This window comes from Lycorma delicatula, chromosome 2 (assembly GCF_047948215.1).
Source record: "Lycorma delicatula isolate Av1 chromosome 2, ASM4794821v1, whole genome shotgun sequence".
In the NCBI taxonomy this organism is placed as follows: domain Eukaryota; kingdom Metazoa; phylum Arthropoda; class Insecta; order Hemiptera; family Fulgoridae; genus Lycorma; species Lycorma delicatula.
In genome coordinates this window covers 15046837-15065424 of record NC_134456.1, presented here as the reverse complement: position 1 = coordinate 15065424, position 18588 = coordinate 15046837, and the positions used below count along the sequence as shown (strand labels likewise).

The 18588-nt window shown below is 31.5% G+C and overlaps 1 protein-coding gene across 1 annotated transcript in view; it reads left to right on the top strand.

Moving 5' to 3' along the window:
* The window catches only part of LOC142320129 (klaroid protein-like), a 37385-nt gene extending 25879 nt beyond the window's left edge, over positions 1-11506 (top strand). The window contains exons 10-11 of the mRNA XM_075357809.1: positions 7198-7311; positions 10795-11506. Coding sequence (XP_075213924.1) covers positions 7198-7311; positions 10795-10914 — 234 coding nt within the window. The 3' untranslated portion in view covers positions 10915-11506. The remainder of the gene's footprint in view (positions 1-7197; positions 7312-10794) is intronic.
* The last annotated feature ends 7082 nt before the right edge of the window (positions 11507-18588 follow it).

The window sequence follows — 18588 nt, the reverse complement described above, 5'->3', positions numbered from 1 at the left end:
TCTGGTTTGATGGGCAAAGTTTTGGTGAAGGTTATAAGACCAGGTTAAAAAAATTTTAACAAGAGGATTGTATAAAAAGCCTTTCAGGCTGAAGTATCTCATAAGATTTTTTGTTTCTTTAAGTACCTGATCTAAATAGAAGAAATTGAGAACTATTATTATCAACAACAATCTCACTCAGAATATTTTAAGAAAAAATTGTCTGACAAAATGATTACAGATTAAATGTAGCAGTCTAATTATCTTGTGCAAGAATTTTTTAAAGGGTTTACTCCCTTTATTTGTTTTTATTTCATGAAGGTCTTGATAATAACAATATTCACCAGACCACTGCACATTGCTAGTTTATTTAGCTAGGCCATTCTGTGATTCTTAGCATTAATCAGTTCAGCAAAAAGAAAGAAATTTCTATAACGGAGGATCATCCTCACACGAGTAAACAAACTCAGAAATATTCTATTTGAATTATGTTTGAGATGAAACAGTTGTGATGTTGATATATTTTATTGTAATTTCAAACAGTTCCATTTTTATATGAAATATTTTTCTGTGACAAATCTGAAGCGGTAAAAATTATTGAAAAACATAACTGAAGTTGTGTCAGAAGACTCCCTTACCTATTGCAGCAAAACAGCTAGATATGTTATGTGTAGTGCAGTATTGTAAAGTTTATTGTGTAGTAAAAATTTTTGTTTCTTTAAGTCTGGCATGGGATGATTGGTTTTTTTTCTGAGCATGACTATCTCGAGAGACATGTCTCATGTCAGATAAATTTATGGCTTTGACATTTGAAGTTAAGTACAAGCTAAACTATGAGATGTTCCTCTGAGTACCATTCTTAAGAGTATTTATATGGAGTATACCCTCATTCAAAATTATTAAAAAAAGATACTTCATAAAAAATTATTTCAAGATTTACTTTCTTTAATTCTTGCTTCCTGAAATTTCTAAAAGAAATTAATCCATAGTATATAAATTTAAAAAAAACTGTGTCTGCCTCCCTGTTTGAAATTTCAATAAAATTTCTGTTAAGTTAATGCATCTCAAGGGTATAATTAAAAAAAACTTTAATCAAAGAGGAACAGGCTTGATTTGTTGTCCTTTAATTTTGTGTTTATAGTGCATCTTGAATAAGTAAATACCAAAAATATTTCAAGTCAAGAAATACAGAATGGGCAGGAAGTTCCTGTACACTAATTATGAAATTATTAGGATAGTTACAGCTTATCTTCTACAGATCTTAAAACATCTGTGTGGGTTCCACCATGTTCAAAGCACAGCTGTATGTGTTTTTGTGTCCAGTTGTTTATCTTCAACAGCATGTCAGGGGTGATCATTTCAAATAGTAGTGACCAAACAGTGTCTTGGAGCTGATAACTCTTCTGACCCACATCTGATCCAGTGATTTGGAAAAATTTCATTGAGGGTCTGCAGACATTCAAAGCAAAATGCTCTGGAGCACCATCTTGCTGAAATGTAATGATGTCAGTGACCCTTTTTGCCATTAATCCTGGAAGCAACCACTCATCATTCTCAGTAACTTTTTTTTAATGAGTACTCCTTGAGGACAAAATCCTGTTTTAGGAGTTAGCATCGATTTATGATTAAAACATTGAAGATTATTAAATGTATATAAATGAGGACAGAAGTGGCTGAGTAAAAATTTAACAATTACTATAAAATTATAGAAATATTAAAGAGAGGGAAAATCATTCAGTTTGTTATTAGAAATCAAAAGGAGATTCACAAAAACCATAAGCTTTATGCTTCCCTAAGATAACTTGTCAGTTTTAGTCATAATTGAATCAGTAAAGAATTCAACATTTCATACTGAATGAGACAGTGCTCATGACGAATTTAAACATAGACCAAGCCAAGTATTTCACACTATCTGGCAAACAATTATAAACCTTTGGTGCCATATAAGTGAAAAATCTGTGAAAACACTCCTTCTGGGATCTAGGAAGTACAAAATTACCCCTGCTTCCCATATCTTGGTCAATTAGTCTATATTTATGAGTCTTATCTCCACTACTAGGAAAGAAAACTTTAAATACCGTAAACCAGAATAAATGCCTCAAAGGGAGCAAATTTAAGATATAAAAAACCAGGAATGAATGTGTCCTAGCAGGTATTCTATGTAAAAGAAGTCTCTGGCCTATCACTATGGGTCAGATTTTATTAAAATACACACCACCTCAACACACAATTCCATATCTTAATTAAGATTCAACCAAAACCAAGTAAAGTATTTTTAGAACACCAATCGGGCAGAAATCCTGAACATAAAACTTTCTCACGTAACAAAACATTTCATTCTTTAGACTATGTTTATCCCAGGAAAGATTGCAACCAATGTTTACCCCTCTCTCTTTTTCCTGTTTAGCTTCCGATAACTACCGTTTAGATAATTCTTCAGAGGATGAATGAGGATGATATGTATGAGTGTAAATGAAGTGTAGTCTTGTGCATTCTCAGTTCGACCGTTCCTGAGATGTGTGGTTAATTGAAACCCAACCACCAAAGAACACTGGTATCCACGATCTAGTATTCAAATCCATGTAAAAATAACTGGCTTTACTAGGACTTGAACTCTGTAACTCTCGATTTCCAAATCAGCTGATTTGGGAAGACGCGTTAACCACTAGTGTTAACTAGTGTTAATGTTTACCCCTAGATATTTCATACTGTCGACTTGATCAATACTGTTGCAACAACTACACTCTGCTATTCTAAAGCAAGTGAGATTATGATATGTAACGTACAAGTTAGTTTTCTCACCCTTTAACTGGAAAATTATGTATTTGGATTTAGATACATTCAACATAATCTCTTTTTTGGTTAACCACAACCTGATTTTAAATAAGTCCCCTTTGATAGATTTCAAAACTCTGTCAAAATTTTTTTTCTATAAAACGGGTCAGTATCATCTGCAAATGAGGTCAAATAACCTTGAAATTTGCCAGAAAAGAAGTCGCTAATATAAATTAGGAACAAAATTGGACCCAAAACTGAACCTTGAGGGACACTGAATTCTATTACTCCCTTGTTACTGGTGTATTTTTAATTTTAACCTTTTGAGTTCTTTCCTTTAAGGATTCAAACCAGTTAAAGACTAAATTATACCTGCATGCTCCATCTTATTTGATATTTATTATGATCAACATCAAAGGTCTTCTGGATATCCAGAAAGAGGGTGCCAACTGTAGAATCTTCATTGATGCCGTTTACCAATTGTTAGACAAATTTAAGTAAGGCATTTTCAATGCCTAAAATTTTCTGAAAACCAAATTGATTAACACTGGAAAAATTATTTTTATTAAGAAAGTCAATAGTCTTGACTTTAATAAAATTTCCAGAATCTTTGAAAATTGTGAAAGCAGGGCTGTATGTCTAAAGTCCCTATCATCTATCACCTTTTTTATAAATAGGAATTACTACCGCTTGTTTAAGTTTATCTGGAAATTTACCTAACTGCAGACTTAAATTGCATAAATACATAAAACATGAGAAATTTGTTTGCACATGAATTTTAGGGCATATGAAGAAATCTCATCAATAACAGATGACATTTTGGTTTTCATAGACTACATATTTTTTTTAATTCCGAGATAATTTCTAGGCCAAAAGGAAAATAGTGGCTGCGACTTCGGTTGAGGTAAAAATATTGCTACATAAATATTGATTCAGAACTGTAATATTCTCAAGAGGTGTTTTTAATTTTTTTTCGATTCCTAAAAAATAGCTATTAAAACCTTTTGAACCTCACAAACTATCTGGCTATTTATCTCTGCTTTAATTCAGTGTATTTCATATTTTTTATCTATTAACTGATCAGTTAGTTTCCACTGTTCTCTAGTATTACCAGAGTTAATAAAAAATATGTAAAATATAATTCTTTAGACTTCCTTATGTCATAGATAAGTATTGCTATACCTACTGCTCCATCTTTTTAAATCTATATTATATGGTTGATTTTTAACTTTTCTAAACAGTAGATTTTTTCTTTTAATTCTATTTAATAAATTATCTGATACCCAGGGTGTAATTTTGTTGACAGTTTTTGTTTTAAATAAAACAAAAAAAGTATGCTTTTTTCAGTGCATACTTTTAAAAGTTCATAAAATAGCTCAAAAGCTCTGTCTATGTTTTTTTTTACATGATATACTTTATTCCAGTTAGCATTTAAGATCTAATGTTTAAACCTAAATTTTAATGTAGATAAAAAAATTAATAGGACTATATTGATATAAAGTGTTACATTCTGAGTTTTCTTTATATATAAGAACTTAAGTATCACTTCAGACAAGTATAAGGAATGGTCTGTGATGCCAGCGTGTGGGACAACAAAAAAATTTAGAGACATTTCTTTGAATTGTTTACATTTAATGAAAAGATTATCTGTACAAGTGTTTGTATCCAGCCTTGTAGGGGTGTCAACCAAAGACTTTACCATTTGTATGAAGCAAAAATTTATATTTATTAACAATATTGTTATCCTCTAAAAGATTCAAATTTATACCTCCTAAAAGCTAATTGTAGCAGCCTGTAGCACCTTATGGTTACCATGGTACCTTATGGCTTACTGTTGTGGATATATTTGAAGTTATATAGCTCATGAATAAATACCCTTGCTATCGACCGATAATATCAAAGAAAAAATAGTATAAATACAATAATCAACCAATAAATATAAACAAATGCTGTCAGCTGATAAGAAACTGGCCTCATCGACCTTGACTGAAATGTGTTTTGCAAGTACACTATTATATCTCCAGATCTATAAATTTCATAAAGATTATATCCATTTTATCTATTGATAACTATTTAGTTCATAAATCCATATCTCAGTTAGTATTATTATTTTAGGAAATAATTTGAAAACAACAATTTCATATAAGAATAAATCAAAATTTTTACACATGCTCCTTATATTTGGATGAATTAGAAATAAAAATTTATCTTCCATAAAAGAAAAAAGAAAATTAAAATAAAAACTTAACAAACACTATTTAAGAACAAACACTAAATACTATTTAAAAAGTAAATAATAATACAAATTTTAACAAAACACTATTTAAATTTATTGACATCAACCAAAGTAAGCACAATTAAGGATCATCATTACTTCTGCTTAAAAGAATTTTTCTGCTACGTTCCCACAAGTACTTGAAACCTTTTTCCTTTTTCAATTCTCTTGCCATTGAAAATACTTTCCTACAATCAGCTGAACGATTATCATTTATATACAGTGGATTATCGTTCGGCAACCCCAGGTTTCTCGTTGAGAGAAGTCCCTTTTGACATGCCATCTTTTATGGATCTTTTGATAAAGTGAACTATAATAAAAATAGCTGGTCTTTTTTTGGGTTCTGTTATTCAGCCTATGGCACACATCTATGTCTCTTTCAGATTTCGGGTAGTCAAGAGCTTAGCAACATTTTGAATTGCTAAATCTAAATTTTCATTTTTCTGTTCGGGTATACCATGCATGCATTTCTAAATTATTCGCATGAGAATACTGTTCAAGTTCATTAATTCTGTTTAGCAAAATTAAATTATTTTTGTTTTTTGTTTTTAGCTCACCTGGCAGATCGTCAATCTTAGGACATGTATTTTTTCTTCTTGAGCTTTGAGGTTTTTTTGATAGCGCCCCAGTTTCCCTGTGGCATGCTTTGATCGAATACCCCAAATTTCTCTCCATTTCCCAGTTTTTCTCTGCAGATTTCGTTCAGTAACTCCACAACATCTTTCATTGTAATCAAACTATCTTCAGCTGCCGATTGCAGCGTAACACTCCTTTTTTCTTTTTCACAGATGGCACACCTCCAAATTTTATTTTCTTGCTTAATGAAATTAATCTCTTCTTGAGTAAGATTAACAACACACTGTGGGTAAAAATTACCACTACAGTTGCTGCACATAATACTTTTCAACCTGCGCACTATTATTTTGACAAAAGACAACATATTAAAGTCTGTGTGAAAAACAAATTGGAGTAAAAAACAATCAATAGAATATCTTATTATGGTTCTATTATTTAAATGACAAATGTATGCATGTAGTATTGAGCACAGTTTAAATATTCGATCACTAAAGATAAGCCACAACCTCACCGTACAAGCGCTCAATCATAACTGTGTTTATTAATTACACCATCAAAAAAATATGGACCAAAGAAATGTTCAGCTGCCAATCCAGCCCAAATCATCACATGAGGCAGATGGTGTTTAATTTCCTCAAAAAAGTGATGATTGTCTTTCACCAGAAAAAAATTTTGGTTATGAGAGCTTCAATATATTATACATTTGCCTGAGAACATGATGTTCTTGGTGATCTTGGAATGCCTAACTGTGGAGAACATGCCCATTGATTTCATTGATGATCGTTGAATCTATGCCTCCACAGCAGCACATGTCTCGGCTCAAGTGCTTGGCCTTCCACTATGTGGTGCATCAAGAACACTTCCCATTCCAAAAGCCTTCTTCTCCCATGTCAGTAACATTTGCCATGATGATTTGACGATTTCCCAAACTGTACAGAGAAGTTATTCATAATATTCTCCAATGTTTTACTAGTGTGTGGATGTTTGTTGTTCCACACACAAGCTAACAAATGCTCTTCAACAGTGAATGCACTCATATATGCCATCAGTCTACACTGGACTATGACTAATGTCACCCCACCATGAATGAACACACTGGACGATCCCCACCTTTTTCAGCAGCAGTAGAGTCTGATTATGCTGGATTTATTAGTGTAAAGGGACTTCCCGCCTACCCTGTAGATTTGATAAGGTTTCAGTTATCTAAATTGATATGTCTAATTAAAATAATTTAATTTAAAAAAATAAAAATAAAATCTTGTAATTTTTATAGACTTTACACATGGAAATCAAATATATATTTGTTCATCTCTTACAGAACATTACTCAATCGGCGACTCAAAATGTTAGAACATAAAAATGATACTATAAAATAGAATTTATTTTCTGTTAATCATGTCTAAAACTTTCCTCATAGTGCAGTAAATGTATTGATGAAAAATTTATTCAGATCAGCCCTGAGGTTCTTGAATTTTAAGAAAATATTGGTGTACAATAAGTACGTAGTCATTTTGATTTTTCTACTGTATTAAGACAATGGCTATTTACAATAATATTTTGACTTTACTATTTATGATTAATTTCTTTTAAAGGGTCTAACAGATTGCAGTGACTGTTCAGAAAAAGGTGAAATGGCAATGGATTTAGGTTGTTTTGAGTATAGTAAAAGTGATTCAGCTAGACAGACGTTTTATGTTCATCAGGAGGTAAATAATGTTATCTTTATAAATATTATGTACTGCATTCATGCATTTTTTTTATAGATTTAAAGAATGTTGTTTTTATACTAATTTTCTACACACATACAATAAACTAGTAACTACATAACTTCCATCAACCAATGCTTAAACAAACAGCTCCAAAAAAATCAGCTGATGGACATACTGAATTTTGTTCATCAAAGTGGACATACAGGATTGTGAATGTCAAGGAAGGTTGGACAAACTGCAGTTTGAATGTCATACAAGATTTTAGCTTAACATTTCTGTAGGTTCTAATGCGTTTTGATCATCCAAAATCACCAACACAGTTAAGATTATTAGGAATTAAAACCAGTGGAAAAGGAAAAGAAAAAAATTTGGACAAACTGTGTTTTGAAAGTCACCTCATTTATTGTAATATTTTATATTATGCTTTACTTTTTCCTATTTTTCCTTTGTTATTATGTGGTTTGTTGGTTAATTTTATTTTTTTGTTATTTAGTTTATATATTGTAGAATCATTGTTTCTGTGTACTAATAACGAACCTTCATTGTGCACCAAAAAATAATCTGTCACTCCTTGGTTCAAGAAATTAGTAGCAGTTTTCTTCAATGAAGGGATCATCAAGTTCATCTCTTGATCTCAAAAATGACGATGTCAACAAGAATTGTGTTGCAAAATAGTTTAAGATATATTTTTAATTTAAAAAAAGTATTTTCATTTTGAGTCAGAATAAATTATCAGTGTATGACAAAACAATACTTACTAAAAAAAAACAATTCTCTTATTTAATCACAACTTTGAAGAAAGTTATTTTTTAAAACGTATGAAGAACATTTTATAACATCAATGAAACAGAATTGAATGAAAGGCTGTAAAGGAAACTGGTTCCTAACAATTAATTGTGGTCTTTAGTTGTATTTTTCTTCAATACATTAAATCTAATGCTAATTAGAAAATCCCCAAGCTAAATTAATTAGTTTCAAAACCCTAATATTTCAAAATATCTGAAATCACTTTATTTACAAAGATGAGGATTTTTTCAGACTGTTATAACCATTTTACACTAGAAAAGGGGCAGCTAAACTTTGAGAAATCAAGATGTACAAGAACATTGATTTATTATCTCTTTACTCCAATCTACCATGGTTTACTGCAGTGATATAAACCCTATGTAAATGAAAGTAAATTTAAAATCTTGAAGGGTGTGTATTTGTAAAAACAATATTCTTCAAACAAATTATATTATCTTATAGATGTTTCACTGGCAGTATTTAATTCTTAGATATCAATGCATCATTCTATATGTGCTCACAAAGTTTTTGATTAGTGTTTTTAATGGCACTTGCCTTAGAAATTAGAAGACTCCCTAAGTATGTAGTCAAATAATATATTCTATGTGGATTTGGTTTTTTTGTCAAATTTATTGAATAAATTTCATAGTGTGTGTGGGGTAAGATCTAAGGCTTTATTTACTGCATGTAAAATTTTCTTTTGGTGGTTCTTTATAAGCCTTTTGTTACTATGAGGTGATTTCTAGAAATTCATTTTGTTGTAAATATCGGCTGTGTTTATGTGAGAGAATATATGTCCAGTTTGTTCAGTACAATTATTGTAATCACTGTAGTTTAATTTGCACATTGCTTGTGGTGACTGTGATTATCAGTCTGTATTTTGTTAGTTTCCTTATGAATGTCTATAAGTTATTGTTATTTCAGAAGCTACAAAATAACCTTTCCTGAAAACGTTGTAAATTTTTGCGTTAAATTTGATACTTTTCATATATATTTTATACATTTGTATAAATACTCTTACTGTGAAGAGTGTATGAAATGCATTGTTTCCCATGTAAGAAATACATTATTTTTGACATCATTATCTGTCACATTCTTTTTTATTACTTTGATTCTTATTAAACATCTGACGTGAAAGTGACATTAGCCAAAATTGTTTTCTTGGATAATAATGATATTGATTATACAGAGTCCCTATGGTAACCAGATTGTAGGTGTCACTTGTTAGGCCAAATTTGCTGCTAGGAAGTTGAGTGAATTGACTTCTAAAAAGATCTGGAAGATTGACTAGCATAGATATGATTTATGGCAAGTAAGATGGGATGAGATGGTAGATGGGCATGATCTTTTCCCAGATATGAGATGCTTGCAGTGAACCTCTTGTATTTCCCCGAATAAGTATGTTACAGAGTTTCATTCAGGAAACTGTGCTTTTATTGACAAGCTGGCACGATTCGGCCTGGCGGACACGGGTTCTGGATGATGCTTTTCATGAGTTGTATGAGTGCACAAAATACAATGAGAAGCCTACTGAGGTGATTTGTCATCTCAGCATTCTGGATCTGTGCTAGATATATAGCAGAATTTGAGTGACCATGCCAAATGGTCAATAATTGAGGAATTTTTTATTTACCTTGTAAAAGAAAGGACAGCAGAAGAGGTGTAGATTTCTGACTGGGCTTCCCTTGTTTCTGTTTTCTCATTTCTGTGTTTGTATTTGTTGGTTTTTATGTTACTTGTTTATTGTGGTTTTGTTTAATGTTTCACTTTTATGTTTTTCACTTGTTCATTGATTTTAGTTGTGTGTTGAACTCACTTTTACTTGCTTAGGTAGGTGATTACAGTTCCTTCATTTAACGTTTAGGGATTTAGTGTCTTGTTTAAGACTATATTTAAGATGTGTTTTGTTACTACGAGTTCATCTTTGTTAGTAGTACACCGATGGCAATGTTGCTTGCGACATTTGCATTGGTGGCAACCTGACGGAGGCGAGACTGTAGTTTGTCAATCGCTGAGATTTCTGAAGATGACTTCCGGTAAAGCCCATCAGGGCTTGATACAGAGGGGGTGATGTGGCAACTGGAAATGTCACTTGGTGGGTGTCTTCCCCTATGGGATCAGGATGCACTATAGTTAAATTAGAAACGTAGTTTTTTTATCAGACATCCTGGTTGTAGACTGTTGGTGTACTCCTATGTACATGGTTGAGCTTTTGTTTTTTTGTTCTGGAGTGGAGTAGAATATTGTTCACAGTCTTGTTAAGATAACCTGTATAAGTGATGTTAATTTTCAAGTATGTGTTGCTGTTAGAGATTTTAATCAACATAATGTTTTTGCTACTTACATGTCACTCTGTTAACCACCTGAAATAATACATTAAATGAACAAATCATGTTAATCTGAAATAAATTTGAGAATAATCGCATGCAATTCTACAGTTTTCTACAACCATTTCATAACTATTGTAATGTGAACTATACCATTTGTGATAAAGAAATTAATATGGCTAAAGGAACTCTCTTTCATGATAATTATAACATTTTTATCATACAAAAAATGTACAGAAAGTAACTCAGATAAATAATTTTATTGTTATGTCACAGATAACATAAAATTGATCATTTGCACTGTCACATTTATTTTGTTGTCTATTATATTTTTTATGTAAATTACTAATTTTTCTTTACTTTTCAGGTTCTCATGAGAATGAAACCAGTTCAAAAAGTTTTGTTCCATTTTAAATCAAATCATGGTAATCCATATTATACATGTGTATATCGCATAAAAGTCCACAGTGAAAGAAAGATTTTATGACATTCATCATCAAGTGTTTACATCTAACTTATATTCCATATTTATACACGTTGGAGTTTTTAAAATATTTATTATTTTTAATAAGGCACTTTTAACTTAATTTGTAATCATTTCTTAATTAACATCCAATTATTATATGTTTTTAATTATTAAAACATCCAGAAAGTAATTTATATTACAGTTCTTAATCACAAGAAAACAAACTGTAGGAAGTCAATTTAAGCTGAAATCAGGAAAAAGTTGATTGTGATGAACAGTATAGCAGAAAGGTAGATAATCTGGCAATTTACTTCTTAAAAAGGTATTAATTAGCAGTAATATAACTACAATTTGGCTATGTGGAAGATTTTGGATTCAAGTCCTATTTTGCCTTTTCTGAAGTACAACTCTCATAAGAGATTAAGTAACAGTAACTGAGCATCATCTTAGGTTGTTATTTGTTGTTAGAACAAGCAAGCGAGTAGGGTTTTATCTTTTCTATCACTGCCCATGACCAGAAAGTAAATTTGTGTGGTAAAAGAGAAACTAAAAACTATATATTTTCTTTGACTTTCTGTGTTTGGATCCTACTTTTACAACTATGTTACTGCTTAAAAACATCAAATGTACTTTCTGAAAATACAATTGTTTTTCATGATCTGTCTTGCTTCCTATTCTTTTTTTACTCTAGTAAAAAACACATAACTTTACTCTAGTGTTAACATTTACAAAATGTTTAATGAATTTACAAGGTCAGATCATGTAAGTTTTTATTAAAGCAAGAAACACAAAATAGTTATAAAAAAAGATTAAATAAACAAAAAAATAGTTATAAAAAAAAGATTAAATAAACAAAAAAATAATAGAAGGGATATTTCATAAATAATACGCACTTAATTTTTTTTATGTACATGTATATTATTTTATTTTAGGCAATACCCTTTACAATCAAATATAATTTTCTGTTTCTAAATGACTGCTTCCCAACATTTGAGATGACTTGCAACAAATGGTGGGAAAAAGCATTTTTAGGGATAAAAATGAGCTCTTTTAAGTTTGGGATCATGTTGAAGTCTGGGTAAATGATATGCCAGCCTCTGTGGCACGAGAGGTAAAGTCTCAGCCTTTCATCTGGAGGTCCGGGTTCGAATCGCAGTCATGTATGGCATTTTCACACACTACAAAACTGTCATTTCTTCTCATCCTCTGAAGCAATACATAATGGTGATCCCAAAGGCAAAAAAAAAAAATAATAAATTTTATGTAGTGTATTTGGTACTATTACCCATTCATAATTATCAGAAAGTCAGGTGAGTTCTTATGCACATGTTTTGCAGGAATAATACACTACTACTGTCAGTCAACTTCACCTACATGGAACTACCATAATAATTAATGAGCTTTCACAAGCAAAGATCATTTCCTTGCACTTAAAATATTCTGAATTATAGGGAGAATGGATTTCATCAATTTGAAACAGAAATGACTGCATGATAGATTTTGGTTTCAGTGTTCCAGTTTCTCTGCAAATGTTTTTGTTTAGGTACAGAGTAATGTTACTGGTATACAGTAGCTTCTGGTATTTCCTCACATATTTCTTTTATCTTCTTCAAAAAAGCCAAGTCCAGTTTGCTCATTTATTGATGCTTTGGGCCTTCCTAACCTTCAGTAATCATTTGTTATATTCAAACAATCTTCATGAAAACAAAGAGCTCAATGGAAAACTGAACTAAGATTTCCTGTCTGCTTACCATAGATTTAATACCGAACACTGTGAATTTTTGTTTGCATCACAATTTCAATCTTGATATTAGAGTTATATCTGTCATTTCTAATGTTCATCAATTAAAAAAAAACATCTGTTAGGAGAGTAAGGAAAGCATGCATGCTGTTCCCTCAAGTCTTGGACTGTAATGGGGAATACTTTTCATCAGGATTACATCTCTGTAGCGTTGTCACGCTGCACACTATTTATTTTTTAATCTTATTTTTATGTAAGATATGGGTAGGCTTACACAAAAGTATTTTTTGCCATATGAAAGTCAATTATAAGAAACAGAATGGCTAGAAATCTGTCTGCATAAAAATAAGGAAAGGAATGTAAAGAAACAATATAAAAATGGCTACAATTGACTGAGTTACAGCTGACTGGAATATAGAAATATTTATTTTTTTCATGAAAATACTTGAATATTTATCAGGTTACAGCAGTTTGATGCTAATTATGATAACCAACAAAAATTTATTTAAATTTGCAAGTAAATTAAAAAATTTTTTTGTTTAAAAAAATCTTCCATTTCCTGTTTTAAATCAGAATACACCAGGCATGGTTCAAAATAAGGGCCAATTGGTAGCAAAATGAGGAAAGTTGGAAAAATTCAAAATTCCTTGGTTTTATTTGGTTTCAAATACCTTTCTTCATAATCATTACCATTTCATTCCTAATACTTCTGATATTGTGAAACAAGCTTCTTCAAATTCACTGCATAAAATTCTGCCACCTGGGATAGTAGCCACTTTTGAACAGAAATTTTCAACTCTTCACTTCAAATCATTGAGATGCGAGTTTTTGAAGTGTAGGAAGTAATGGTAGTCCCAGGATTGAAAGGCAATGATCAAAAATCTCCCGTATGGGGTCATTAATTGTTTCTGTTATGCATACAGCTGTGTGTAGACATGAGTTATCGTGAAGAAGTACAATTCCTGAACTCAGCATTCCCCATCATCGATTTTGAATGGCACAATTCATTCGTGTTTAATCACCAGTTATGGTATGGGGAAAAAATTTATCTCCCTCATGGTTAAAGCAGTCAAGAAAACCACATTTTTGACACCCATCAAGCACACAGTATATGACAGCCTAGAGTGTCACGATTCTCAACAATGTTGTCTTTGAAACTTTCAGAACTTCTAGAGAAAGACTGCTAATTGTAAAGCAACAATTTTCTCTCACCTTTGCATTAACACATCCATCGAGATCATAAGTCCAGACATTAGGAACTTCTCTGTTCATCATGATCATTTGAAAAGCCTTCCTTAAACTTATGACACCATTGCCTCATTTTCCGTTCACTCATTGTAGAAGCCCATATATTTCATACAATTTCAGCATTATGTCCACTTAAGTTTAGAAATCTAATCTTTAAACCAACTTAACAACTGGTGGGATTTGTTATTACAACACTATCTTGCAAAGGCAATGTGGCAGTTACATGCCAACAGACCACTTAAAGCTACTGCGTGCACATGCTCTAACCAATTAGAGGAAGTTCTTACATAAAAATTGGTAAAAAATAAGACTTGGAAATACAAATAAAAAATACTTAACTGCCTCAAACAAACCAAGAACCTCCTTCTTTAATAGTTAATTAAAAACACAGTACTACTATTAAAAGAAATGTGGAAATAATCTTTACAATAGAATCAGTAAAATTTATTGGGCTGTAGACAATTCTATAATGTTCTTGAGATTTCTCAGAAACTACTTTATAATTACTATATTTCCAGCCCTTGATTACATAGTATATCAACAACTGGTGATAAACAGCCCTGAAATAGAATAACATTATACATTTCCCAGTTGTATTTTGTTTTATTAATTTTTTATACATATGTAATGTGTAGTTGCTTTGGTAATCAAATATTTATGAGAAGCTCTAGCACTATTTTTATTTATTTATTGATCTCTAATCAGTCTTATTAATTTGATCTCTATCATTCATTTATTTTAAGGATTTTATACATTGCAATTTCAAGTAATTACGTACAATCTAACCTAAACATGGGAATAAATATTTCTTCAACATTTTTTCTCTCTATTTTAATGTGTTTGATATTCAATAGAAAAAGTGTATATTTTGTTTTATTCAGTACAAAAGGCAGTAATTTTAAGTCTATGTATAAAATGTAGTTTTTCTTTTCATGCAGTAGCAAAATTATCTTTCATAACTAAACTAAAAAAAGGAAATTGAAAATAGACTGTAAAAAAAAATAAATTAGGTAAATGAAAATCTTCAGTTGTAGTTTTATTATAATGAATAACATTTGTAAGCCATTAAATTAAATAATATACAAATAAAGTTTATTTTTAAATGAATAAAATAATAAAAGCTAAATGAAAACAGATAATAAGAAACAAGTTGAAAGTCCTCTTAAAAAACACAATCAAGTTTTACAATTAAAAGGAAGCAAATGATTGATGAAGTAAGAGAAAAGTAGTAATTTTAAGTCAACAGTTTACTTGTCCTTGACAGTATGATAGGACATTAACATCATTATTAACTTTCTGTTTTCACTTCAGACTTCAACTTAATTACTGCTATTTAATGGTTCTTCTAATTAGGAAAAATGTAATTAGAGAGAAGAAAACTAAGAGATCAAGTTCATGATACACTAATAGGAGGGTTATTTTTTTTCCAAGGTCCATTCGGTCATGAAATTAAAACCAGTGAAAATAAAAAAAATTTTATTTGTAACAAGTACTTACATAGTTACGCTATTTCTCTACATAATCGCCACTCTGATTTAGACATTTGTCATAGTGTGGTACCAACTTTCCAATACCCTCATCATAGAACATGCCTGTGTTTTCAGCCATGTTTCTACGCTGGTCTGTGCCATGCACAGACCAGCAGCTCGATGTCCATGCCAAAATGTTGTCCTCCTAGCCAGCGTTAATGAGCAAAGAGGTGAAAATCGAATGGAGCCAAGTCCAGGCTGTATGGTAGGTGATCAAACACTTCCCAACAAAAATGCTGCAGGAGCTTCTTTGTTAAAGCTGCAGTGTGCAGCCGAGCATTGTCATGGAGAAAGGCAATGCCTGATGACAACATTCCTCTCTGCTTATTCTGAATTGCCCTTCGAAGACGATGAAGAGTCATACAGTATGAGGCTGCAGTGATGGTCGTGCCACGTTCCATGAATTCCACCAACAGTACTGCATTCCGATCCCAGAACACAGTAGCCATACACTTTCTGTTGGAGAATGTTTGCTTGAACTTCTTTGGTTTACTGGGAGAATGAGAATGCATCTGCTGTTTGGATTGTTCTTTTGTCTCTTCAGTTTCGAAATGGACCCATGTCTCGTCCCCTGTGACAATTTTGTTCAAAAAATCTTCTCCTTCATTGTGGTAGCACTGGAGAAATGTTAGGGAGGCATCCATTCTCATTGTTTTGTGATGGTCAGACAGCATCTTGAGAACCCATCTCGCACACAGTTTGCGGTACTGAAGTCTCTCACTGACAATGGTGTAGAGAGCTGACCTTGAAATTTCAGGAAATGAATCGCTCAATACAGAAATTGTGAAACGACTATTTTCTCAAATTGCCTCATCCACTTGCTCAACGAGATCATCGGTTGACACTTGCTTCCTTCCCTGACCGCCTGCATCATGAACGTCTGTACGTCCTGCTTTAAAGTTCCTGCACCATTGTCGCACTTTGCTGTCACTCATTGAAGTTTCACCATACACATTACTTATTCGTCGATGAATTTCAGCTGCATTACACCCCTCAGCCTGAAGAAATCGAATTACCGCACGCACTTCACACTTGGTGGGAGATATTAATGTACTAGACATGTTTACGTGCTAGCTGCGTGTTCAGTACTAAACGAAGTGACGCGGCATGATTGAAGGCCATACTAGAGACGCTGTGCAAAGGTTCATGCAATTTTTGTGTGGGTTTTTGTTTCGCGACCGATCGGACCTTAAAAAAAAATAACCCTCATAGTAAAAAGTTAATATTAACTTTAACAAATAAAGTGATATTTGGGACGTGAACTCAAGAATAGCCAGGAGAATTGTGAAAAGAAAACACAAACACAATCTAGGAAATTTTTATCTAACATAAAAAAGGACTCGTGTGAAATATAGAAATTTAAAGAAGTCTTTTACAACACATACTTAGTGGCAGTTCTGGATTATGGTGCAGAATCTTGGGTTATCAAGCAGGGGAAAGATAACTGGAAGCTATGGAAATAAAATTTATTAGAAGCTTATGAGCAAAACAGAACATTCATTATACACTGCTGGAAGAGGAATGTACAAGAGCTCTTGGAAATGGACTGGGTTGGATAGAGACTAAAATGATTTATAGATAAGATTTAGATGGACATTCATAGCAAGGATGTGGAAGTGAAAAGGATAATTGAGAAGTCATGAAGGTATGCAAGGTGGTGGTGTAAGATTCAACACCTTGTCCAGTACTCTTGATAAAGGGAAAGGAAAAAGGAAGAATAATTTGAACTTTTTAACACTACACAATGTAACAAAAAAGCCCTTGCTTTTGAGGAATAATATTATCTGCTTTATGGTTTTTCACTGTGAGTTTTCTTTTGGCCTTCTCAATTTTTTAAATGAATTTAAGATTCAATCTAGTTTTATTTTTATTATTGAGAGTTCAAATTTATTAGATAAAAACAAGTGTGGTAGCATCTCAGCCTTTTATCCAAAGGTGAATCCCAGTCAGGCATGGCATTTTTCACACACTACAAAATTTCATTTCCATATCTCACACACAAGCTTCAAGCTTATTTGATGATATCAAGCCAAAGAAAAACCTTTTGAAATTTTGCTTAAAACGATCAAATAAGAATTGAATATAATATAAACTTGAACTTGCCTGTACAGCCATTTCATTTTGAAGCAACATTAAGGTACTTTTTTCTTACTTACAGTGTAAGGAATGCCAACCAGTTTAATGGAAAGTTTTCTTTCATAACCCTTTTTACATCCAGTAGTTAATCTACATAACAAAACTACATGCTGACAGTGTTATTAAAACATGTAATCCAGTGTAAAAAAAATAATCCTAACTTTTACCAAGGCATTTTAATGACGACCAAACTAAAACCAATCGCTGGAAAATTTGTAATAAATATTTAATATAAGACAAAATTGTGTTCTTAAAAACTAACTGTACAATCTATTAATCTATATAATATATATGTACAATCTATTAATAATATATATATATATGTTTGCCAATCATATATCATATTGTTTGCTAAAATAATTTTCTATTAATTTTTAAAATAAAATATAAAGTATTTCTTCATTATCTAAGACAGTAAAATTCTGTACCACTATAGTGCAATTTTTTTTCATAGATTAACCATTAAATGTTAGTAGCATGTAGCATTCACCTGCTCCTCCATATAACTGCTACAAGTATTATTTTACTTCAGAGAAAATAATAAGAGCTACTGGCATTTTTACCTTTGCATTTTCTAAAGATGCACATGAGATTTTCATTTTAACTATAAACAATATAAATAAAGTACACAAAATTTTCTACTTAGTTGTGTGCGACTATACATATATAAATATAACTTTTTTTCTCTTTAGTTTTTCTATAACTACAAATGAAATACATGTAGTTTTATTTTCTTAACCATTATTATTTCAGTGAATATTAAATTAAAAAAAAAAAAAAAAAAGATTATAAATTACACTTTAGCTTTAGTTATTGCATTATTGCAATCAATATAATTTTTCTTTGTGCGAGCCAATAATCATTTATTATAGTAGTGTTGTAAACTGTTCATTATAAAAAGCAGATGTCAAGGCTAGTCTCAGTTCTGCTAGCACTGCATGAAATTTTGTACATGTACATACATTATTAGATGTACAATTGGCTATACATTTTTTGAACACACAAGATGTTCATCCTATGGAGATTAATCGTCAAATCACT